Source organism: Suncus etruscus, chromosome 13 (genome assembly GCF_024139225.1).
Source record: "Suncus etruscus isolate mSunEtr1 chromosome 13, mSunEtr1.pri.cur, whole genome shotgun sequence".
In the NCBI taxonomy this organism is placed as follows: Eukaryota; Metazoa; Chordata; class Mammalia; order Eulipotyphla; family Soricidae; genus Suncus; species Suncus etruscus.
This window is the reverse complement of record NC_064860.1, coordinates 91,574,364-91,600,846: the sequence shown is the minus strand read 5'-3', so window position 1 is coordinate 91,600,846 and position 26,483 is coordinate 91,574,364. Positions and strand designations below refer to the sequence as shown.

General features: G+C 38.9%; 1 protein-coding gene across 1 annotated transcript in view; it reads right to left on the bottom strand.

Annotated features, from left to right (window-relative positions):
• Window positions 1–18,945, bottom strand: part of NECTIN3 (nectin cell adhesion molecule 3) — a 97,038-nt gene extending 78,093 nt beyond the window's left edge. Inside the window, exons 1-4 of the mRNA XM_049785607.1 lie at window positions 18,568–18,945; window positions 17,683–17,975; window positions 16,744–16,984; window positions 16,413–16,656 (exon numbers count right to left, since the gene is read on the bottom strand). Of these exons, the coding sequence (XP_049641564.1) occupies window positions 16,413–16,656; window positions 16,744–16,984; window positions 17,683–17,975; window positions 18,568–18,945 (1,156 nt within the window). The remainder of the gene's footprint in view (window positions 1–16,412; window positions 16,657–16,743; window positions 16,985–17,682; window positions 17,976–18,567) is intronic.
• Window positions 18,946–26,483: the final 7,538 nt, after the last annotated feature.

The following is a 26,483-nucleotide window of genomic DNA, read 5'->3' as shown; positions in this document are numbered from 1 at the left end:
AACTGCAGGTAAGGAAAATCTGAGACAATGATCTTATGTAAATTTAAAAAAACTATACACAATAAAAAATGTAGTTAAAAAATTAAAGTAAACCAAACCTGCTGTAGCTTAAAAGAATCCTTGCAATAATAGTCTTTGGTTGGCAATGGGGAACAAATATTTTGGGAATATTCCTGTCATTAATTTATAAAAGCATCTTTCTCACCAAGCCTAAACTTATGTGCAAAAACAACAGGTTAATTAAGAATCCTAATTTTCTTTAAGGAGTCTGAAATTTCAGTATGTACTAGAGCAAAAAGGACATACATTATCATTAACCAATAAAAAAACTGAGTGCAGTTCTAATGAGTACTCACTCTGGCAACATTACAACCATGCATCAAAATAATTCCTGGAAGAATTTAGTATATTCTGTACGGCATTACTGGGAAGGGCTTTAAAACCTGTGACTGTATTTTACACATATTCAACTTCAGGCTCTTTTATTGATCTGAATTTTCCCCTGTCCAACTATATAAGTATACTATGTTGATTAAAACTATAAGCTGAGTCAAGTGAGTCTGATACACTGAATCTAAGAATGGTATTAAAAGATCTTACTTTTACATAAAGATATAAAAAGAACTCATTATGGCACAAGGGGCAAAAAGCAATTTTCAAAGTCTGAGTTAATGAAAAGGAATACCTTAAATAACTTTCCAATTACAATTACTATGCCTTTAATAAATGACAAACTGAATTCAAAACCAACCTATGACTACAATATTAATAATTATGAGAAAGTCAATAGGTCAAAATATCTACAAAAGTCAAGAATGTTAGCCAACAACTAATTTCCTCTCCTTAACTGTACATAAAATTGTAATTATTTTAATCTCACCTCTTGGATCTGATCGATGACAAAAACTGGTACTGTAATTAGCTATCTCCAGAACAAATATATCATATAAAAGTCAATGTACATTATGCCACTCATAGAAGACTTGCATTGAAGAGACTCGACAAGGAAGGAAAGGATACAAAACTAAGAAAAAACACAAATGGGAATATATCAAAATAATACACACTGTACCAGAAAAATAGCTCAACAGACTATGGTATGTCCTTTTTTAATTCAGAAGTCCAAGTTCAAATCCCAGCACAATACCCCATGAGCAGAGCCTTGGGTAACTCCTGAGGACTGAGTCAGAGTAGACACTGAGCATCCCCAGGTACAGTCCCAAAATAAAATGTGATACCAAGAAAAGAATTTTTCACACCAAAAGAAACATCTCCTGAACATCAAAAGGAACAACAAGGAACAAACCAGAAACTGGAAACTGGATTTCTAAGCCACTCACATGAGGGAAAATGCCCCATGTTTATAAAGAATGTACACAACTCACAAACAAAGAAACTCAAGGAACCCAACAGATTCAACAATTGGCAAAAATTTCAAAACCTTTTTCCAAAGACATGCCTATGTCCCATGGGTTAATCTGGAATTAATCAGAAAGAACAAAAATAAGTACTGCCAGTGAAATATTAAAAAGGGAAATCTAGGGGCTGAAATGGCTGCACAGTGGGTAAGGTGGTTTGCCTTGCAGGCAGAACAGATCCAGGTTCAATCCTCAATATTCCATATGGTTTCCAGAGCCAGCCAAGAGTGATTACTGAGTGCAGTCATCACCTGAACACCACTCAAAATAAAAAAGGTGGGGAGAACTTGGCATACTATACATGGGTATGTAAATTGGCACCACCTTTATGATAAATGGCAATGAGTTCTAAATAGAATAAAATGGAGAACAGGAAAGGTAATTTAACAAAATGAGGGTCTGCTTTATATGTGAGACACCTGGATAATACAATGTCTTTGCACGGCCCCCAAACAAAACCTATGACTCCCAGATGTGACCCCCAAACAATAAAATACAATGTATAATTCATCTGATCCAGCATTATGCAAAGGATATAAAAATTTTAACTGGACATTTTCATAATTTTATTCATATTATTATTACACACAAAAGCAAACATACAATTAACCTAAATATTTACTACTTTGACTAGATTAAAAGTTATGACATATACATCACTAAATTATATATTTTGATGTTAAAAATGTAAAATCAGTCTTTTGGACAAAATGGATGAAATGAAATTAAATGAAAATTACTGATTGTTTCACCTATATGTAGAACATAAGTAACTGGAGTATGGTCAAAAAATAAAATTAAGGGACCGGAGTGGTGGCGCAAGCAGTAATGCACCTATCTGCCTTCCACGCTAGCCTAGGACAGACTGCAGTTCGATCCGCAGGCTTCCCATATGGTCCCCCAAGCCAGGAGCGATTTCTGAGTGCGTAGCCAGGAGTAACCCCTGAGTGCTACCAGGTGTGGCCCAAAAAACAATTAATTAAATAAAATTAAGTCCAAGACTTAATAAAAACAATGGCAATATTCTGAAGGAAGTGAGGGGGAAGAGAATAAAAGGGCTCTTTTAGATAGCAGGATGACACTGGATAAATGATATTTGACGAGTCATGCACATACAGAAGTATAAAGCAATGGCCTTAAAACTTGAAAGTGTTAGGGCCAGAACTATAGCACAGTAGTAGGGCTTTTTTGTTTTGCACGTGGCTGACCCAGGACAGAACCAAGTTCGATCCCCTGGCATCCCATATGGTCCCCTCATGCCTGTCAGGAGCGATTTCTGAGCATAGAGCCAGGAGTAACTTCTGATCACCGGCAGGTGTGAAAACCACCTCCCCCCCCCAAAAAAAAAATAAAAAAAAGAAGAGGCTGTCAACAGAGCCTAGTACCAGAAGTAACACCAGAGGTGACCCTGAGCAGAATCAGAAACAGGTCCTGAATTCTATCAAGTGAAGTACCATCAGAAGAAGCTCTATTCCTCCTCTCAAATAGTAAAAGCTAGAACTTAAAAAAATTATAGAATTCAGTAGTACATTTTCATGCAAGTGTCATACAAGCTTATCTGAAAATTCATTGACTTCAACACCCAAAGAGCTACTAGCAAAGTGATAAAATATAAAAAAGATAAAGCTGCTTGACTGGAATTTAAAATGTTCTTGCTAAAATAGACACCATCTGAAAATAAAAACACAGTAAAAAAAGACCGAAAGAAACTCAGAATATAAAATTCTAACAGCTTAACTGTAAAAACGAAAGTAATACAACTAAAAATTGAGCAATAGTTCTGGCTATGTCTTGAAAAAAAATGTAAATAGTCAATAAACACTTGAAAATTTGCTCAACACCATTAGGAAATATTCACAAATCTAAACAATAATGTTTCACCTCACATCAGATAGAATGATATAATCAAAAAGTGAAATAAAAAAAAACATTTTTAAGGAGAAGCCATCTACACTACTACTTGAAAGTACAGTCACTTTGGAAAATGAATTTGTAGTTACCACAGACTCAGGAATCCTAATACTATGACAAATGCCCAAATTAAGTAACATCCACATAAAAACTTGAACATAGATTTTGAGGGCAGCATTTTCATGAATCTCCAAAGTGAAATAATCTATTCTTTCAACTAATACAACAAATGGAGTATTACCACACAGTTGTATTTTTAGAGAAAATATAAAAGTACACTTCAGATAAAACCTACACTACAGATATTATGGAAATAATTGTGGTGGATGTAAAAAAACGACATGAAAACTACATACAGGTTTTATAAATTTATATTAAATTTACATAACAAGTAAATCTATTAACAATTATTGTCTAGTGGGATGATAGATGTAAAACTATAAAATTACTAAAACCTACACACCAAATTGTACATTTTTAAATCTTAAAATGCATGGTAGGTGAATTATCAATAAAGGCATTATATATTTTAAGAGAATATAGAAATATCAGGGAAAAAATAAAATTAGAGGACCATAAGATAACAGAGCAGTTAGACCCAATTTTATTCCTACCCTGGCACCACAAAGCCTTTGAAGCACCACTGGCTATAACCTTGGAAACCATCAAGCATCTTCAGGGCGAAATTAGAGTCATAAAATACTGCTGAAGGGGCCTTTTCAGCCCCCAGCACAAGATGCTAAGTGGATGCTGCTCAGAAACTAACACTTAAAAATCATCAGTCTAGTTGGCAGAGTATCCCTGAGGGAGGACCCCGGACTCAGGATGAGCACTGCTTGGGAGGCAACAAAAAAAAAAAAAAAAAGGCAAAATTTAATCAGAATCATACTAAGTACAAAAGATCTCCTTCAGGAAGAAAAAACAGGATTCTAGATGATAATTCTATATATGATTCAGGGAGGAAACAAAAACCACCCGGATTGCACATTTATATGAGATAATGCCATGATCAGGAAAAAAAAAAATCACTGAGCTTAAATGTATAAGCAAGAAAAAAAAAAGAAAAAGAAAAAGAGCTGGAGAGATAGTACAGCTGGCACTGGCACGGTGCTTGCCTTGCAAGCAGCCAATCAGGATTTGATCCATTGCATCAATCATGGTCTCCCAAACCCTACAAGTAGTGATCCAAGAGGACAGAGTAAGGAGTCACTCTGACACTAGCTGTATATAACCTGAAAACAAACAATCATTCCCATAAAAACTCCTGCTACAAACATCTTAGCCAATGCATTCTAACAAACTGCTTCTTTAAAAAAAAAAAAAAAAAAAAAAAGCAACAACATTAAATTCTTAAAAGATGTTTTAAAACACATGAAATTTCTCAATTTGTCTGAGTCACTGACCTGGATATCAAAACTTGGCAAGAACATTTTCAGAATATAAAACTATAAACCAATTTAATCTATATATTTCTACAGAGAAATGAATAATTCTCTACTGAATCCAATGACATACTGAAATATTACATTACACCAATATCAGATTATTTTAGAAACACAAAAACTGTTCATTATTTTCTAAAATATAACCTCATTATAAAAAAAAAAATCAATGATCATCATAAAGCTAAGATAAAAGGGCCAGTGCAATAGGCAGAGGATAGACACTATGATAAAGGGGCCAGTATGATATACAATATAACAGCAGGTAGGATGCTTGTCTTGCACAGGGCCAACCGAGTTCAATCGCAGTCCGCCGTGTGCAAAGTATCCCAGTCTTCCGAGACTATCAGGAATTATTTCTGAGAGTAGAGCCAGAAGTAAACCCTGAGACCCAGCAGGTTAGAAAAAGAAAAATTACCAAAAGTAAAAAAATAAATAAAAACTAAGCTAAAGTATTTTAAAATTAGATTAGAATAAAGAAACTCTGCAAAACCCACAGCAAAAATATTATAATTAAATAACACATAAAGCAAAATTTTTTTATTTAATTCTGAAAAACTAAAACTGGGAAAATAGCACAGCAGGTACGCGCTTGTTTGCCTTACATGTGGCTGACTAGGTATCAATTCCTTATGGTCCTTGTTCTTCCCTCTCCACCCTCCAGACAGGGGTCCTCAAACTTTTTAAACAGGGGGCCAGTTCAGTCCTTCAGACTGTTGGAGGGCCAGATTATAGTAAAAACAAAAATTATGAACTAATTTCTATGCACACTACATATATCTTATTTAGAAGTGAAGAAACAAAATGGGAATAAATACAATATGTGGCCCGTGGGCCGTAGTTTTGAGGACCATTGCTCCAGCACCACCAGGAGTAATTAATTCTTTAGTGCATAGGTAGGGATAACCCCTGAGCATCGCTGGCAGTGGCCCAAAAACAAACTAAAAAACAGATGCTAAACTTTTTCTTTAATCTCTGATTTTAGTAATAGAATAACAATGTCTGTAGTTACAGCAGTCACTGCTTAATACAACAGCATAGAAAAGGTGCCAGACAATGCTATAAGCAGAGGAAAAACTACAAATATACAAGAACTGGAGAGAAGCAAGATTTTAAAAATGACATTACTATATAAATGAAAAGACTCAAAACATTAGAAATAAAGTAACAAAGTATCTGAATGTAAAGCTCACAATCCCCAAATCACACATTAATTGATATGTCTGCAAATTAGCAATACTTTTAAAAGTTTACAATATCAAAAATCACCTGTAATCTATTAGTACAGACTGAGTCTTAAATTTGTTATATAACCTACGTATAGAGTAAAGTAGAAATTTTAGCTACTTTTCTAGGCCTTAATTTTTCTACCTATTTTTTAAGGCTAAACCATACTATTCAATATATTGTTACAAAAGACTTTTAAATACATATTCAAACATATAGTTATTATTACTACTGGGTTTATGAATTTAGGAGTAATCACAATGTTGGTTTATAGAGCTACTCAGGACTTTATAGGTACTATGCCTCCTATCTCCCTTGGTCTTATTTCCCTCTGCTAATATGGAAGTCATTTAATTTTAATGAACAGTTATAGCTCAAATGTTGGAATATGTCATATCTTAATAGTATTAACTCAATCCACTCCTGATATTTAAAGCTAACAGCACAAGTATTTTAATTACCTGATGTGACTAAAATCTAGAGTGACTATTTTAGATGACTGTAGAGGGCAGCAAAGCAACAGCACTATCCTCAAAGAAAAATTATTTTTGTCTTAGGTATCTTCAAATGTGCTAATATTTTAACAGATAATATAAGGATTAAAGTTTTAGAAGAGATCTGTTAGTAACCATATGCAAATTATACCCACTACTTAAATATTTAAACTTCTCGCTATCAATTAAAGTTTAACAAAAATATATCAATATCAGATTCCTTTATGAAAAATTAATTTGATTAAAAATGTGTGGCTTCAACATCATCACAACTGATTACAAATCTAAAACTGAATATATATGTTCACTGAAACTGAAAAAAATTCAGTACTCTAGTTTTATTACTTGCTAAAATAGTAGGTATCTTCACTAATAATAGTAATTTTGTTTTGATATGTCTTCTTTTTGTTACTCTTCAGTTTTTCAAGATAGTCAAGTGTAAGGACTATTAATTTTAAAATGTAATAAAACCTTTCGACACGGTGTTGCAGGAATACTACTGGTAACTAAAGCAGTTTTCCTTTAAAGATGAATCCCTTACTGTTGTTTCAATATTAAAGTTATTTCTGGTTTTAAAGAGAAATAGACAAATGAAACTATCATCAAAATTATTCATATTCAATACAGAATTGTTCATAGAAAAAAACTACTATTCAAAACTGATAGTAAATACAGCTGCATTATTTGAATATATTCCTCAAGTTTGTTGATAGTAAATTTCTAATGTTTTAATATTTAACTTGAGATACTCAGAGTCTCTGCTGTAGCCTTTAACATATGTAGACTAATACCTTACTAAGAAATGCAAAGATGATCTAGAACCTGAATCCTTGAGCACAAAACTGTTACTTATCGCCCACTTAAAATCAACTCTTCGGTAAAATATTTAAAACTGAGAGAGTGGGAGACAGTGGAAGAGGTTAAGGTACATTCTAGCATAGCCCAAACCAGGATTTAATTCCAAGTACCACAACTACAGATGTAGTGCTAAGATGTAGTAATTTGTAAAAATTACTGGCACTATTAGTTGAGAATCACCAGTGGGATTAGGAGGATCCAACCCCACCCCTAATATTTTATTGAGGCTTTAAAAAAAAATCTTGGCAAATGTTATTTTATAAATAGGGAACTATTAACCAGATTTTAAATTTAGTTTATCAGATTTAGTATTTAACTGAAAGGTTGGTTATGAATGACTCTTAAATCAAATTAGAAGGAAGTCTGACATTTATGATAGGGAGTTTGTACAGTAAATCTTAACCTAGTCCACAGGTGCTATGAGTAAGTTAGAAATATCTAATAACTATTTTCAAAAAGAATGACCTAAAATATTTTAATAATTAAGAAACCAGATTTACAAAGCCATTTATAGTTGAGTTTTAGGCACTCTAGTCCTGACACCAGTTACACAACCAGTATCAACTTTCAGGGTCCCAAGTTCCCACCAACCCATCACCCTAACTTGGGGCCTACCTCTTTTAACAGGCTCATTTTTTTTATAAGTTTTTATTTAAATACAATGGTTATCAGGTTGTTCATAATAGTTGTTTTTTTTTCCCACAGATAAAGTTAATTACAGTCATACAATGTACCTTTACCTGTGCACCTGAAAAAGCCTTCACCAGTGCACATTTCCCACCATCAATGGCCCCAGTTTTCTCTCTTCCCTTTCCCTCCCCTTCTTCCCTCTCTCCACTGTGGTTTGCACTATTATTAATGAAGGGGTGCCATACATGTCACTTTATCCCCTTTCAGCACCCAGTTCTTTTCCAGAGTGGTCAGTTCCAACTATCATTGTCATAGTAGACCTTTTTCTACTCTGTAATCACTGCTCTTTATGGCAAGCTTCCTAGCATGGACTGGTCCTCCTGATCCTCATCTCTACGATCACTGGATATTATTGCCATACTATCTTATTTTTCTTATTTCCCACAAATAAGTGAGATTGTTTTTAAGTTTGGCTGTTACAGTTTGGATCTACTGTTTTCTTATTGATTCTGCAATTTGCAGATATATAATTAATTATACTACTCCTCTACTCCCTGATATACCCAAAGCCCTTGAAACCCCTTTTACTCACCTCTTCTCAAGCCTCCCACCCATCATCTCTTTTATTCTCTGAAGTTTCCTCTCTTTACTCTGGGGTCAAGGGTGACCTAGGTATCCCCCTATACTACACTATTTTTTCCTGGCCAGTTATTCTACATACATATAATTTATATATAACGATTTTATTCAAATTGTTTGGCTTTCCTCTAATGGAAGTCAGTTTAAAAAAAACATTATATACAATATTTTCAAGCACTAAGTTGGAAAGTTTTTTTATATTTTTTTTATATAGGACTCTTGGTCTTTTCATGTGCTTCCCATAACAGTACTGGTTAACGCTAATCACAAAACAAGATCAGTATCTTAAATTTAGACACATAATGCTAAGACTCAAATCCTAAGTAAGGTATATTATACGTAAACTTGGTCCCACAGAAGCCGCTTAAGCAATATACATATACTGAGGCAAATAATACACCACAGATTTTGCAACACCGTAAGTATTATTTTTCTTACAAGGCCAATTTTGCAAATAGTCCAAATTCCAAATAAATAAAAGAAAGGGGATAAGAGGCTGGAGAGATGCTTCAAACTTTGCTTGTTCACTAAAATAGTAAACATCTATGCATTCGTATTTTCACTATACTGAAACGTAGACATAGGAATAATAACAAGCATACGAACCTCTCTAGGAATATATTTTTTCTTGTAATTATTTCTTCTTTTTTTTGTGGGGGGGGGATTTCTAGGAACCTATTTTCTGTAATAGGTGCTTCACAATACAACTTCAATAACAGTGGCAGGTATTATGCCAAAAAGAGTCAGTGTTTGCATTTTTGAGTCAGAATATTTTACTTAAGAATTTCCTAAAATGATCGATAAAGTTGTGACGTTCCATGATGGAGCTATATAATTTTTCTACTCACAAATGTATTCAACTATATTCTTTTCTTAATATTCTGAAAGTATTTTCTAACTGTACTACTAGAACACTTTAATAAAAACACTGTCCTACAAATGTATGACAAAACATAGTAACAAATTTATTATTAATTACCACAAGGTAAACATGGCAGATCTGCAGAGACTAAATACCTGAAAGATACCTAAATCAGAAAGGAACAAAACTGCTGATCAGCCTTTTGGCTAAGATCAAATTTAAAAAAGAAATAAAAAAAATTCAATATTTTATTATTTTTATGGCTATCATTTTATTTAAACAGGGAATATAAAAATCAAACAAATACTTCTTAAATAGTATTTTAAGGTAAACAAATTTGGTCAATTCCTTAGTTATTAACAAAGTATATAAAGGCTTGTTAAATCTGGTTCCAGGCTCTCTCATCCTCTGAGATGAGGGCCCCTGCATGCTAGTATAATAAAACCCCTTGCTTATGCACAGTCTCTGCCTCTTGGAGTCATTAGAGGGAGTGTGAAATTCCAGACCTTATCATATGTATGCTAACAAATGGGGATACAAAATAAATAAAGCAGTCTACTTCTTTGAGAACAACCATCATATACCATAAAAATACTGAAATAAATAGACTTATCAAGGGAAGAAAGAATCACCTGAAGATAACCCTCAAAATACTGAAGTCCCAATTATCGATTTCCTACCCTCTCTTGCAAAAATTGTGGATCAAATCTATAATGGGGCCCATAATGTTGTTTTTGAAAATGATTCTCAATTAATTTTGATTTTAACCCATCTGAAAGCCTACTTTTGTTTATACTGAATACCTGAATGAGAATAGTGTTGTATAAAACCCTCCTTTCTTTTTTTGTTTTTGTGTCACACCCCAAAACACCCAGCAGTGCTCAGGTGTTACTCCTGGCTCTGTGCTCAGAAATCGCCCCTGGCAGGGTCAGGGACCATATGGGATGCCGGGAGTCAACTACCTGCCATCCTGGGTCAGCTGCATGCAAGGCAAACATCCTACCACTGTGCTCTCTAGGCCCCTCCTTTCTTTTTATAAAATGCTATTCTTTTGAAAGAACTCTAGGAGACTAAGTTCCTCTACTGGTACAATAACTGATCTCTTTAAAAACAAACTGAAAATCTGTAAACCTTTTTAATGGAAACCAAATAAAGGTTATTTTAAAAGATAATAACTTCTACTATCTATAAAGTCTTGTCCACCGTTTATCATTTTACATGTCTAAGCTATCGTAAGTGCCAAAAGCAAGTCATTTCTTAGATGTGAGTTCGTGTATTTTCATAAATGACAAACTCCAGCTTCTGAATATAAACTCATAAAGCAATTGGTGATTCTTTCCTAATCATCTGGATTAATGCATGTTACTCAACAGGGTATTCCAAAAAACAAACCAACAAACAAAAACTTGTTAAGGGCACTGTATTAAACAGAATATGTCAGACTCAAGATTTAAGTATTCAATATAATGTCCTTTCTATATAACTATAGGACCTGAATTATGGTATCCTAGACTCATAGGAGTTTTTCCCTTGGAAGTTTAAAGTATTGAATTCTACCGCACATATTTTAGAAAAGATTTTAAGCACATGCTTGATAAAGGTTCAGTAAATTTTACCTAAATAAATGAATAGGCTATATCAGAACCTACTATAGCTATCTCAATTTTTTTTTTAAAATTGGGCCACACCTAGTAGCACTCAGGGGTTATTCCTGGCTCACACTCAGAAATTTCTCTTGGCAGGCTCAAGGGACTATATGGGATGCCAGGGATTCAACCTGGGTCTGTCCTGGGTTGACTGCATGCAAGGCAAAAGCCCTACTGCTGTGCTATCGCTCTGGCCCTAGTATAACTATCTTAATATTTTGAATCAAATTCAGAAAACGATGTAAATTGAAGACTGCTGACAGTTCAGATTATAAAAGTAATCAAACTACAACAGCAATGATAGAACATCATCTCTAGTATCATTCCAGTAGTAATTTAAGTAATATTTTGTTATAGTCTTGAGTTTATACATCAGTTTATATATCAGCATGAGAAATTAACGCCATATCTTTTATAAACCATATATTCCTTACTAACATTTACGCAAATAGATTACAAAATGTGCAAGAGAAATATATTGTTTATAATTTTAAAGGGTAAATTCTAGAACACCATATTCTCTATTTTTAAAGTGTTTCATCAAGCTATTCAGTAATTTTAATAGCCAAAAGCTAAAGCATTTATTCCTTAATTATACAGACACAAAATGTAATCAGTTGTTGAATCACTATCTCATACACGTACACACAAATACACAACCATAAATGACATGTACATGCACAAACACACAAATAACTTCCCAGCTTTTTAAAAAATTCTTTCTTGGGACAGAGTGACATAGCACAGCGGTAGGGCATTTGCCTTGTATGCTGGCAAGCTGGGACAGACCCAGGTTGGATCCCCGGCATCCCATATGGTCCCCCAGAGTCTGCCAGGAGTGATTCCTTGAGCGCAGAGACAGAGTAACCCTTGAGCATCGCCGGGTGTGGCCCAAAAACCAAAAAAACAAGATTTTTTTGACTTAATATTGGAGCTAAAAGCAAAAGGATTGGTCTTTTATGTCAAAAATAAAAAAATTTTATTCACTGTTCAACTGAATCTCTTTAGGATGTAGAAACATAGATATGGACAATATGTATGTGCTCCAAACTAACCTTTTCAGTAACTTGCTAAGTAGAAATGAACTGACTCCCTCTGGAAACTCCACATTTTCAATATAATCGCTGACATTCTAAGTGACCTTATGAAACTACCAAGCTAAATGATTCTCCATCATTAAAGTAAGATTCAACTAGGTTCCATACAATTACACAGTTGAGTTAATTTCATTATTCCCCAATATCCTGGAAATTGGTCACTGGTAGACTCATATGAAATAAATTTAACAAATACTTAGCCACTCAGTACACTCCACACACGGTAAAGATGTAAAGTGCACATACAAGTCAATTAACTTTAAACTCAATTATTTAACACATCAGGATAGACTATAATAAGACAAGGTTAGCTGATTTATAATGTACAGTAGAAAAAATGATAACATTTAACATTTAAATGCTTATATTCCATGCACTCTAAGTTTCTGTTATTATTTCACTCAATCCTCACATGAATTTCATAAGGTGCCAACACCTATTTCAAAACAAGTAAACCTTAAGATTATGAAGTTTAAGTTAACAATTTGTTGGCAATCTTTTTCAGACTCAACCTATTTACATGATTGTAAAGTGAAATAGAGTGAAGAGAAAATAAAATCTGTAGAACTTATAATCTTATTAGCCTCAATAAAACTGTCTCATAAATATTTTAAAAAGTATTTTCCCCCTAAATTTATATTCACTATCTTTACCCAATAGCTAGGCACCCCTCTATGGTGAGCATTTATCTGACCAATACCAACTATTTTTCTTATCACTATGCAGCACGTTCTTCAAAGACAGGATATGTTTCATTCAAGTTTTACATCTCCAAGTGTGTAAAAGTACTGAAACTTAATTAAAAGCTCAATTATTATAAATCATATTTTCTATCAGCTTTGATTTCTACCTTATGATAAAAATCTTGCAAAAAAAATTGGAAAGAATCTAGATTCAAACAGGAACTTGAATGGTCAAATAGTCTTTATGTTCTTTCATCAATACTATACCCCTGCTATTATTCTCTCATAAAACTTGGTGGGTATCACCAGATATAGCCCTAACCCCCCTCCCCAAAACATACACAAAACCCCTAACAGAGTGGAAGAAAATTCCAATTCCTATTTCAATTGTCTTTCTATGAATTGCCCTGAGAATGAAATGCAGCATTAAAAATTAAATAAATAAGATTTATTCCAAATGATGCCATAAATCTAGTGTCCCCTGATTTTTATACCTAAGAATTTTTCTTAGGCTTAAAACAAAACAAAAATTTGTAGCATATCAGCTTGTAAAAGTTCAATTCATCAAATAGGATAGTTAACTCAAAGAGTAAACCATAAATAATTTTTAAATACATCAGAATATCTAGGAAGGTTTTTCTAGGAGTCAAACTAACATAATTTGATCATTTTCATGTGGCAATACTGCAGAAGTTAAAAGTAATTAGGGCTAAGCTAAATGCCAAGTAGCAAATAAAAATAGTAAAAAAGAAAATAAGCATTGTGAATATCATCTTTAAAGCTTAAACTTTACAAACTGACTCCTCAAACAGTTATATATCCCAAACCTCATAATTAGTACAGTAGGTGTCAAATCAATTGACAGGTATATGAAGAAAATCTGATTTCTTACTTGCTAAGCATCCATAAGACAACTGTGCCCTACTCAAAGAGTGAATTCTAAAAAGAGAAAGGTTGGCGGAAAAAAAAAAAAAAAAAACGTGTCATAAGGATTTACAAATGAGGGTGTTATAACACTACAAGCCCAAAAGGGAAGCTCTTTAAATGAGCAGTGCACAGTAACACAAAGCTGGTGTCTGTCTCTACAACTAGAAGCAAAGTTGCGTTTCAAACTTCAATTGGCACCTATTTAAATCACAGACCTATCACCTAAACTGTTTGGATACTGGGGATTCTTGTCACTCCAACAGTGGAGGATTAAATACACTTTTACGTGTTTTTTTTTTCCTTCAATGTGAAAACCTGAATTACTTCAAAAAGTAATTAACATTTCTCTGACACACCTACCAAAAAGTACGCCAGAATTCTATTTCCTTGTACTCACAGTACATATGACCTAGCTTCAGTCTTCCACAAGGTTTTAGCCTGGCTATGCTTTTATTGGAGTCACAAACCCTATTCCTAGTTTCAGCCCTTAATCACAGTCCAAATGAAGACGGTGAATTGTTAATACTCCTTACAAATTCCTCCTACCTAATTCCCATCCTTAATGGCAAAAAGAACAACTCGCAAACTCAAAGCAGAATTTTGCATTCATCAATAAGCATTTAGAATTTTTATCTACAAACCAACATTTAGGAAGGGATCTACAAAGGCAATGCCTATTAGGTAACATGCTGTTTATTGCACTCGCCACCAGACAGAAACTTTCTTTGCAGAGCTGGAAGAGTGAACTGGCAGTAGAAAGCCTCAGTTTATATGTATAGATAATGGGCACTTAATCTCTTGAAAACTTGCTTTCCCCAGAACCAGCCACCCTGACGCATCAGTTTCAGAATATCACACTATCCAAGAAACACACACACACACACACACACACACACACACACACAGCTAAAAGGACTGATCTGTTTAAGATTTCGACAAATAAGTGCCAAGAAGGAGGAAGGGTGAAAAATCTTAGATAAACCAATCTTGCGGGGCAAGATGAAATGTTGACTTCAAGCATCCTCTCTACACCCAAGAAAGAACCTTGGAATGAACGATGCCCTGCAGAGTTCAATATTACCAAACCAACAAAGCAGACCCGCAGATTGGTATTTCCCCCGACCCCCAATATCATTCGTGTACAGGAATAACCCCTAAATCCAACTATTCGTATAGATTCACAAGAGCCGATTAGTGCAAAATCCTCCAGTAAGACTCGGAAGCAGAACTGAAGGCAGGGGCTGGCTGGCTTCCCACAAGGTCCAAGAACATCCCAGATGGGACAGAAAGAGGATGGAAAGCAGCAGCAACACGGGAGGGCAGGGTGCAGAGGGAGTACCCCTAGCCAGCCGAGGCAAAGGGGGTGCTTAACACCGAAATCCACTTCCACAGAAGAATCAAACAGGGTTTTCTCAACTAAACAAGCACCGTGAGGGACAGACATCCCGCACCGGGAAGGGAAGGCGAGGAACCCCAAGCCGCCTGGGTGATAGAAAATGGGTGCAAAACAAGGGGACAAGGCCCCAGAGGGCCGAGTGGGGGTGGGTTACAAAGCCTGGTGATGGGGGGAATATGGATGATGAGGAAGAGCTGGGAGAGAGCCCCAAGACTTTATCTGAAGGGGTTGCCTGAGAGTGGAGTGCCATGCAGGGTGAGGTGATGAGAGCTGAAGGATGAGGAGGAAGAGCTGGGAGGGAGGCTCAAGGCTTCATTGGAGGGGAGGGGGCAATGCTCCAGATGGGGTACAAGGCATGGGGATGAGGGACAAATGTGGGTGATAAAAAGAAGAGCTGGGAGGGAACCCCAAGGCTTCATTTGCCAGGAGGCGGGGTGGGGTGGGGAATGCTCCAAAGTGGGGTACCATTAGTATGGAGATGAAGGACTAGGGGTGAAAAGGAAGAGCTAGAAGGGGAGACAGCCCCAAGATTCATTGGGGGGGGGCTGGGGGTTTGGCTCAGAATGGGAATATGGGTGAAGAAGAGCCAGGAGGGAACCCCAAAGCTTCATTTTGGGGGGGAAGGGTCTGCCTCATTGTGGAGTACCAAGCATGGTAGGGGTGATGAGGAGGAAGAGAAGGGAGGAAGCCCAAAGTCTTCATGGAGGAGGGAGCAGGGAGGGCGCCCCAAAGGCTTCATTTGGGGGGGATTGGAGGAGAGTGAAGCCAAATCCCAGCTCAAGTTTCCGCGAGGGGAAAAAATAGAAAAGAAAGGGGCCGGCAAACGGCTTGGGGAACCCCGAGTTGGCGCTCCGTCTTTTTTTTTTCTCCTCCGCTCGGCTTTGTGGGCGCGAGAAGGGAAGTAACGGTCCCGGGGGCGCAGGGAATGAATGAATAATAAACAAGCAAACAAGCAAACAAACAAACCAACCAACGACTGCACGATCTCTCCCCCCACCCGCCCCGGCACCCCGGTCCAGCGAGCGATTGATTGCCCGGCCTTCCCCCCCCAAAGCTCGGCCTCGCCCCAAAAGTTTGCAGCCAAAGTCCAGGCGAGGCGAGGCGGCCGCGAGCGAGCGAGCTCGTCCCGCCCGCGCCCGCCTCGGACCCGGAGCCGGAGCCGCCCCGAGCGCCGCCACCTACCGCACAGCCGCGAGCCGAGCAGCAGCGGCGGCAGCAGCAGCAGCAGCAGCGCGCCGGGCGCCGAGCTCGCCGGGGCCGGGCCGGGACCCCACGGAGGCGGCGGCGGGCCCGGGGGCCGCGCCATGCCCCGCCCGCCGCCCCGACCCTCCCGCGGCTCGGCTCCCGGCTCCGGGCGCGACGTCCGCCGCTCCGGCCGGCTCCAGGCGGCCGCGATCCGCCGCCCGCCGCCGACGCCGAGGCTGGGCTGAGCGGCTCGAGGCTGAGGCAGAGGCGGGAGCCGCCGCCGCCGCCGCCGCCCGCGCCCCGCCCCGCCCCGCCCGCCGCCTCGAACTCCCGGAGCTCGGAACGCACCACCCGCCGCCGCGCGGGAGGGCGGGCGGGCAGGGGACGCGCGGCAGCCGGACGCCCGACGGAAGGAAGGGCGGGCAGGCGGGCCGACCGGCCGGGACTCGCGCTCGCTCTCCCCCTTCGGCTGCACCCGCGCAACTAACTCCCAGCGAGCCGGCGGCGGGCCCGACGGTCGGCCCGGCCCGGCCCGGCCACGCCCCTTTTCCTCCCGTGGCTCCGCCCCTCTTTGAGGGGGGAGGAAGACATTCTTCTCTTGGGAGCCCCGGATTGGTCGCTCGGGCTAGGCCCCGCCCCTCCAGGGCGCCGTTGGCTCCGCCCGCGAGGGAGGGAGGGAGGGGGAATCTCTTTCCTTTTGCGCCTGGGATTTGGTGCTGCGTGGGGGGGGGGGTGGTAAAAAATCAAGGCCACGCCCCTTGTCTCTTGGCTCCGCCCCTTGGATGGGGAGGAAAAAAAATTCTCTCTTCTTTTCACTTTGGATACCGGGATCTGAAGCTGGGGGGCATAAAAAAAAAAAATGTCTGGAGGAGCTGCCTAGGCCACGCCCCTCTTCTCTTGGCTCCGCCCCCTTTGAAAGGATGAAAAATCTCTTCACTTTGGATACCGGGATCAGTGGCTTGGAAAAAAATCTAGGCCACGCCCCTTTCCCCTTGGCTCCGCCCCCTTAGAGGGGGTGAAGTAAAATCTCTTCACTTTTGAGACTGGGCTTTGTCGCTTGGGGGAAATAAATCTGGAGGAGGTTACTAGGCCACGCCCACCTCCTCTCTTGGCCCCGCCCCCTTCGGGGGAAAATCTCTTCACTTTGATACCGGGATTTGAAACGGGGGAAAAAAAAAAATCTGGAGGACGTTCCTAGGCCACGCCCCCTCGCGCGCGCCTCGACCCCTGGACCCCCCCTCCCTGCCTTCGCAATGGTCTCGCCCACTCCGCCCCTCGCGGGTCTACTGCGGCCCCGGGCGCGGCGGCAGAGCGGCGGAGGAGGGCTGGGCGGTGGCGGTGGCGGTGGCGATGGGGCTGGGCTGGCTCTGGGCCGGTCCGGCTCGCTCGCGCCCCTGCTGAGCCCCGGGACTCCCGGGATGGGGGGGAGAGGAGAGACGGGCTGGTGCTACCCTGGCTTTGCTCTGGAGAAAGAAAAGGGGCTGGCTCGCTGGCTCGAACGCTACTCGATTGCTTGTTGGACTTGTGCTCTGCAACCCCAACCTGCTCCTGCTTCTGCTTCTGCTTGGGTTTTGGGGTGCTGGATGGAAAGACTTTTCTTCCTTCCTGGTCCTTGCTGGGACAGCTTGTGCTTTCTTGCTTTCTTTTTTCTTTCTTCCTTTCTTTTCTTTTTTCTTTTGTTTTCTTTCCTTTTCTTACTTTTTCCTTTCTTTTCTTTCTTTTTCTTTCTTTTCTTTTTTTCCTTTTCTTTCCTTTTCTTTTTTTCTTTTCTTTCCTTTTCTTACTTTTTCCTTTCTTTCTTTTTCTTTCTTTTCTTTTTCTTTCCGATTGCATCCTTTCTTTTTTCCCCCACCAGCTTAGCTTGCCCCTTTCCTGCAGCCCGCCTAAGCACGGCTCCCTCCTGGCTTGTTCTTTTTTTCTTTTTTCTTTTTTTTTGCTGGGAGGGCTGCTTGCGGAAAGGGGTCAGCGGAATTCCAGGCCCTGGAGGAAAAGGGGAACCCCACCCCTCCACCCCCTGAAGGTTTGCACGCTCGCGCTTTGCTTGCTGCTCAGCGAAGGGAGACAGACGGGCAACAGGAGGCCCTGGATTTTTACGCACACACACACACACACAGACACACACACGTACACACAGAGACACATGTACACACACATCGGAACGCCTCGATCGAGTACGCTGGTGCTCTTTGGCTCGGGTTTGCTTGCATTTGCATGCTTGTTTGCACGTGCTCCTTTGAGTTGCATCGCCTTTGAAATAACGCGGGAAAGCCACCCACCGTTTGCATGGCGCATGGGGCCATTGTGCTCCACCGGGCAGGACCTTTCTGCCACCCCCACCCGCACCCCCAGATCGCGTGCCACTCCCTGCAATTCCGAGCCGGGCTCTTGCAAAGCCTGATAGCCTGACCTTGGCCGCTCCCCCACCCCACCCCACCCCACCCCAGCTTGCGATTTGAAGGGGTGTCGACAGTTGGGATTGTCCCTTGGGGGCCTGTAGGCGGAAGACACTTAGCCTTAGTCTGCACACCATGACTTTTATGTAGGTCCTGCCACCTCCAGAGAGCCATAAATGGGCTCTAATTAGGAAATCGAATTAAGAGCTCAATGTAATGCTTTGCATGCCGCCTACGTCTAGCTGCCCACCCTCTTTGGTGACTCGGATCTTCTCACCATCCACCGACGTCTTCACCATCTTTCACCCACCTCCAAGGCTTCACACTTCATCCCTACCCCTGCCCACCTCTCTCTTTCCTAACTTCTGCCTCTCCTATCCTGTCTCCATCCAGCCTCCTATTTTTCCTGCCACCCACTTCTTCCTCTCTCTTTCCCTGTCATGTTATCTCCTGCAGTTCCCCCACCTCAAGCAAGATTGCTTTCTTTTAGGAATGAAATCTTGTCCCCCCACCCCCACTTCATTCCCTGATGATGATCATAATGGACGAATGGGCAGCTATTATGACATTCTTCGGTTGTGCTGACACCACCGTTTCCCCCTGAGAAAATTAATTTTCCTATTTTTTTCCCCCTTTCCCTAAACCTAATTTCACTGCTAAATTTAGACAGGAGCCCACTGCTCAGCAACTGGCTAATTATCTGTTTAGATAGCACTTTAACACGTTGTTGGTACTCAGATAAATGTTAAACCACCAGAATTTTTCATGCTGCTAGCCAATTTTCCTTCTCCTAGCCCTTCCCCCGATGGCTCCAGCTTTCAGAAAAAGTCATTTAGCCAACACTTGAAAAGGTGCCAAAAGCTGGGGGAGAGAGGGGGGAGCAGGGGAGAAGGGCGTGTAATTGCTACGGAGACCTTGAGGGATTAACAGGTTTAGTCCTTCTCTAAGGGATGATATGGAGCTTTAAATATATATATGTATCCTCTATATTTTGAGAAATTGGATTAGTAGCATGCTATGATTCTATTCTTTTCTGACTGAAAGTGAAGGGAGAGGCCAAGGCCGGTATTTATAGCTGTTTTATAAGCATTAAACGAGCACCATCCTGGTGTTTTATGTACTTAACATGCATTATGTTCTAATAATTTGTGTTCGTACAGCGTTTCATCCAGAGATGACGTAAGTATATGGTTACTTCCTATGGAAGATTGTGATTATAATTCCTATTTGACAGCTGGTGGAACCAAGGCACACAGATGAAGCACAAATACTACAAAGCACCTGGGGTGATTTCCCTACTCCCCCGAAAAAGTTCTTGCCTTCTAATGGACAATGCTGACCTTTCAAGGTCCTCGTAACATTAAAAACAAATTTACTAAGTCTCTCAATTTGTACTTTTTCAATATCCAATCAAACCAGTCTCAAATAAAGACATGCCAACCAAAACTTTCCTGTTGGTAATTGTTACAGGGAAATAATTTATATTAGTACTACAGTTGTCTTCAAGTAAATAATATGTTTGTTGGGTTTTTTAATCTTCAACTGGAGAATAGAAACTTATTTGTATATCATTTATAATGTTTTCTACAGAATTTTTCTAACATAAATAAGTTAGTGGTTTAAGAAATATTAAGGGGCCAGAGAGATAGCATGAAGGTAAGTCGTTTGCCTTTCATGCAGAAGGTCATTGGTTCGACTCCCGGCATCCCCTATGGTCTCCTGAGCCTGCCAGGAGTGATTTCTGAGTGTGGAGCCAGGAGTAACCCCTGAGAGTTGCTGGATGTGACCCAAAAACTGAAAGAAAAAAAGAAGAAGAATCATAGTTAAGTTTTTAGCACTTCTGAAACATGATTTAAAGTATGCATGTATTTTTTATGAAAAAAATTGAAAAAGTAACATGATCCTATTGCCAAAATTATTTTATTATCTTGGGTTAAATGTACTTATGGTGTTCAAACCACTTTCTGCCTAGAAAGACTTGGCCAATAATCAAGTTTCATTAGCTCTTTACTAAAACCAAGTTGATATATTAACAACAAAAAAAAAGTAATTATGTAAGGTGTTGGCCTTTTACATTTACTGAAATTATTCAAAGTACAGGTTTGAGACTATACTAGGATTTTATAACTAACATTCAAAGAACAGAACAATATAATAAAGGTAAGCCCCTTTACTAGTTCCCTTTTACCGGCAGCAAATTTTTATTACCTGCTGTATAAAGAAGCGTCTTTATTTCCCCTCCTGGAAGCAATGAGCAAAGCTTTGTGGAATGTTTGGACTTAGTACTATATTATCTAGAATCTCAGTCATATTTATCTAGAATCTCAGTCATAATCTAAAGCACAATTCTGAAAATGACTTAAAACTTGAAAACTTACACACAAAAAAAGTACAACCACTTATAAATTCTTCACCAGATTCTAAATGCAACTGATGTTTACTGAGAAGATCTTCCCTCATAGATCCATACTGCTTGTACCATCATTTCCTTTGGAGTCATTTTATCCATGAGATCGCCTATGAAAAAACTACCCCAACACCAAGTCCCATTTCATCTTAGATTGTTTTCACCAGTGTATTAATTGCTTGACATTTCTTTGTTGTCTGTTTTTCCTGCACTACAACGAAAGTTCCACAATGATGAGCTGGGCCTATATATTTCTCTGTTCAATCTCAAACACCTAGAATAATGTCTGTCATATGAATCCCAGAGTAGATGATTAAATACTAACTATAATGACATGGTTATAGGTCTAAATAACAAACTCAATCAAATATTAATTACAAGGTTTTGAATAACATTGAAATTGTTTTAGTTTTAAAATTGAAGCTAAAAATAGACATGTTGAGTTAAAATCTTGGTGGAAGGGAGCTGGAGAGCCAAATCTGACAGTACTCAGGACTAAGTCCTGGCTTTGCACTCAGGGATCATTTCTGATGGTGATCAGGAGATCATATGTGGTGCTTGGGATCAAAGTGGGTCATCTGTATTTAAAGTAAGTGCCCCACCCACTATACTATCCCTCAGGTCCCAAGATTCTTTTTTTTTTTTTAACTGCTCTTAGTGCTGCTTGTTAAGCTCTTATCTTTCCATATTCACTATTACAGACTCAGCGTTTGTAATATGAAGGCTGGAGTTATAAAAACTGCTTGACTTTTGGCTGCCTAGCTTCCTGGTAGGTTCTATCAATAGAAGCCACTGGAGGGGAAGGTGAAAGTAAAGGGGAGAGAAGAGACATTCCTGTCTCTTTGCTTCCCACCCTTTTCAACCTCACTTGAGTTGCAATCGCCCTTCACTCTGTTTGGGATTTGTAATTGATTCAACTTGTAATTGATTCCAGCCTCCACTTCTTTTGCAGTTTAAGAACCGTCATGACTCACCACTGGAAGGTGCCAGCATAGACAGTCTGTGCACACTTCTCAGTGGTGTTAAGTCCTAGCTCAGTATTGTCTCCTATGCGTTGCTAAGCTCACTAATCATAATCAATTTCCTTCTGTTTGTCAGCTATACTATAAGAGTAGTGACAGCTTCCAATGGCTCAGATCAGGATCACATCAATGTTTTCTCTTTGGCCTTAGAACTCCCTCCAAACCCTTTGTACTAATACTCTACTATTAAGTTCTGTCTATAATATGATGTGGGTCCTGTTTTCCTGACTAGATTTTTATTGGTGTTGGGTTTCAGTAACAGTTCCTAAATCCTTTATAGAAGTTATTTGTAACACTTTAAAAATCAGTGCCACCACTAATCTGTCAATGCAAGGAAATAAAAACAAAACAAAACAAAAAAAAGCAAATTAGTCTTATTTTATGTACAATAATCCAGAAAAGCAGAGGTAGACTTACAAAACAAACCTGCATGATAGGAAGGCAATTATGTTGGTTTTAATCATACCTACATTTTTTGTTGAATGTTTTTACCTGAAAACATGTCAAAATTATGTTTAGGTGATTTGTTTCTTTTGTAGGTCTTTATTGTATTTGAAATCATGGAGCTAAAAGATAACATTATTTGGGAAAGAAAAATTAGATTTCTATCTTAAACAGAAAACAAATACACCTTTTACAAAATTATTGAAGGGCACTTTACTCATACAACTCATTTCTTTATTCTCAGAGGTCCAATGAACACAGTTTCACGTACAAACATCTAGGCAGAAAAAAAAGATCTGCTGTAGCATTCTGGTAGATTTAATAAAGGATGGTTTAATTAATAAGTATGATTGAATCGTGTGTTAGAACCATTTTAATATTAGAAATAGAAAGCTCAAGTCTTGACCCCTAAATAGAAAATACAATTATAATTGTTTTGAAACAATGGGGAGTAATATAGTATATGAAGTAAAAGTCCTCTCAAGTTTCCCTAGAAGAAACTTAAAGGCCTGATTGCAAAGATAACATTAGAATCATCTTAAAGTATTTCTTGTAATTTTCCAGGAATGAATGAAGTAAAAAGTGGCAGAGGGAATAGAATGAAAAAGTTAAAAAGTTAAAAAAAAATATAAGTGTATTTTTGGAAACAAGTGTTTCAGTAGCTTCTAGATAAGGGAAATGGTAAAAATGATATTCAAGTGATAAAGATTTTTTTTTTTTTATCTCTGTAAAGATGTTTGTACTTTACTTGGTAGGTGAAGGGAATTGAAGACTTTTGATTAGGGAAATAGTAAAATTCAGTTGGCCCAAAATGTCAAAGGGTCCTATAAAGATAAACAAATCAGAGGGGTTTGGAGAGGCTATATAAGCAGAGATTTTATAAGGAGCAGATAATGAAGGTTTAAATTTGAGCAACAATAAAACAGCGAAAAGATAAAATTCTAATCTCAGTATTTTAAAAGAAATATTTTATTTCTAGTACTTTAAATATAGCATGACTATCCAAGAAATAAGTAACTGAAGGAAGTAGAAGGCAAAAGACATGTGAGTAAAATTAAAAAAACAAAAATTACAAAGTAATTTGTAAATTGAAAGTAAGGAAATATGGGTAAAATAGAGGGATAGCTGAAAAAGAGTCACAGAAAAGGAAATGGTGTTGGAAAGTAATCAAATGACAAAAATTTTAATAGGTGAGTACTGATTTTATAAGCTATTGGGAAATTTTTATAATTTGTCTCCATTTTACATAATTCCTCTGATTTCTATCGCTCAAGTTCATATGGTCCAGACCAATTTCTTTTATTTCCTCTTTAATGAACAACTACTTGTTAAATGTAAAGGAAAGAAAGAATAGATTTGAAGATGGTTATGTTCTATTTAGATTTTGGACTAAAAAAAAGCGATGTTTATAGCCAGATAGGTAGTATATGATCAAGGCGCTGTCTTGCATACAGCCTACCTGGGTTTCATCTCTGGCACCTCCTGTGGTACCCTGAGTGCTTCCCACAGAGATCCCCAAAATAAGAGAGAGGAGAGCTTAGGGAGGATATAAAAGGTTCTGAACGTTTTTCATTCAAATCATCATTGTGGAGACCTTGGATACTAAGTTAGAGATTTTCTTAATACTTCAAGTGAAAAATCACAAAAATAAAATTTCTTCATTCGTCTTGTGTAAGAATAAAATTAGTTCATGTAATGTCTTTAGAACAAGTCTGATACATGAAACCCAAGAGATATTATTTTTTATTGATGCAGACTGTAGTATTAGTAGTAGCAGCAGCCATTAGTAATAGTATTTGAAAGCCATGGATTCAGGAATCAATTATCAATCATTAGTAACCTGAAAGTGGATTTTTTTTTTCAAAAGACTCATAATCTCAGATTCTATTGAAATCTCAAAACTAATTCTAATGAATATGGTTTTCCATTAGAATGTGCTCATTCAGCATCGTTCTTCATTGGTAACAATCCCTCATAGTGTGCTTCCTGAGGTAGGCAAAATAATGGCACAAGAGATATAGCCACGGGCCCGGAGAGATAGCACAGTGGTGTTTGCCTTGCAAGCAGCCAATCCAGGACCCAAGGTGGTTGGTTCGAATCCTGGTGTCCCATATGGTCCCCCGTGCCTGCCAGGAGCTATTTCTGAGCAGTCAGCCAGGAGTAACCCCTGAGCACCATTGGGTATGGCCCTAAAACCAAAAGAGAGAGAGAGAGAGAGAGAGAGAGAGAGAGCCACATTTTAATGTCCAAATCTTGAGAATATGCAAGGTTACATGACAAAGGAAAGTTAGTTTTGCAAATAGGTAAACTGGAGCTATAGTATAGCAGGTGGGCACTTGCCTTGCAACTTAGGTTCTCCTCCCCTGTATCTCAAATGGTCCCCCTTGCACTGCCAGAAAGAATTACTGAGTACAGAACCAGGAGTATCCTTTGATAATGCTCAAAAAAGAGAAAAAAAATTAAATAGAATTAAGTTTGCTTATCAGCTAAGTAAAAATATAGAGAATATTGGGGCCGGCGAGGTGGCACTAGAGGTAAGGTGTCTGCCTTGCAAGCGCTAGCCAAGGAAAAATCGTGACCACAGTTCGATCCCCCGGCGTCCCATATGGTCCCCCCAAGCCAGGGGCAATTTCTGAGCGCTTAGCCAGGAGTAACCCCTGAGCATCAAACAGGTGTGGCCTGAAAAAAAAAATATAGAGAGAATATCATGCATTATTCAATTGAGCCTAACATAATTGCAAAAGTTATTAAAAGTCTAAGAAGGAAAAAGAATCAAAGGGAGATGTGGCTACAGAAAGTGATTGGAGAACTGCAGCCATATTTGCTAAAAGTAGGAATAAAAGGACAAAAAAGCTAAGGGACAAAAAGCAGGGTCTAGAAAATAAAAAGGGCAAAATATTATCCAGAGTCTCCACAAAGAAACGAGATTGTCCACACCTTGATTTTGACCAGGTGAGATCAAGCCAGACTTCTAACTACTAAACATGTAAAATTCCAAGTCATTTGATCTGTTAATTTGTTACGGTATTAGTAGAAGACTAATTGTGACAAGGAAAAGCATAAATTTGATATTCTCTCAGGTGTTTGCAGCAAAACTCTTAACTCTTGGAATTTCCTGAGTGACAAAGGGCAGTGGATAAGAGGAATGTCTTTTGTTACAGTAAGTTTCTTTCAACCAGTTGGCTTTTATGTTGAGAGACCTGGCCATTAAGGTGAGGAACTTACAGAGAAACTGTCCACCCGTGTAGGGTGGGGGCACCATACCTGGCAGTGCTTAGTGCTTAGTCTTGGTTCTGTGCTCAGGAATCACTCTTGTTGGGGTTCAGTAGACCATATGAGATGCCCAGAATTGAACAGGATCCACTGCAGGCAAGGAAAATGCCTTTCCCTCTATACTATTGCTATGACCACAGGAACCCACCTTAATGTGGTGATTAGAACATTCACTGCTCTCCTTAATTTTCAGGGTGAGGAGAGGAACTGGAGGTTTGTTTATATAGCAGTGACCACTGACATCATGAAGCCTTTATTAACAACTCAAAATTTGTTTGGAGAGGTTCCAGCTTCATAAACGCATGTAGATTCTGGGAGGGCACTCAGCATGAAAAGTTCTGGCCCCATGTCCCACAAACACTGCACTGTACACTTTATTGAAAATCAGTAAATATAAATAAGGATTCTCCCAAGTTCTGAGTCTCTGCAGCCAATGAGTAATCCTGATTCTTTCCAAGCATCTGATCCCACTGGGGGGGGGGGGTCCAATTGAGAAGCAAGGCGACAGGTGAAGAATGAGTTTTATTAA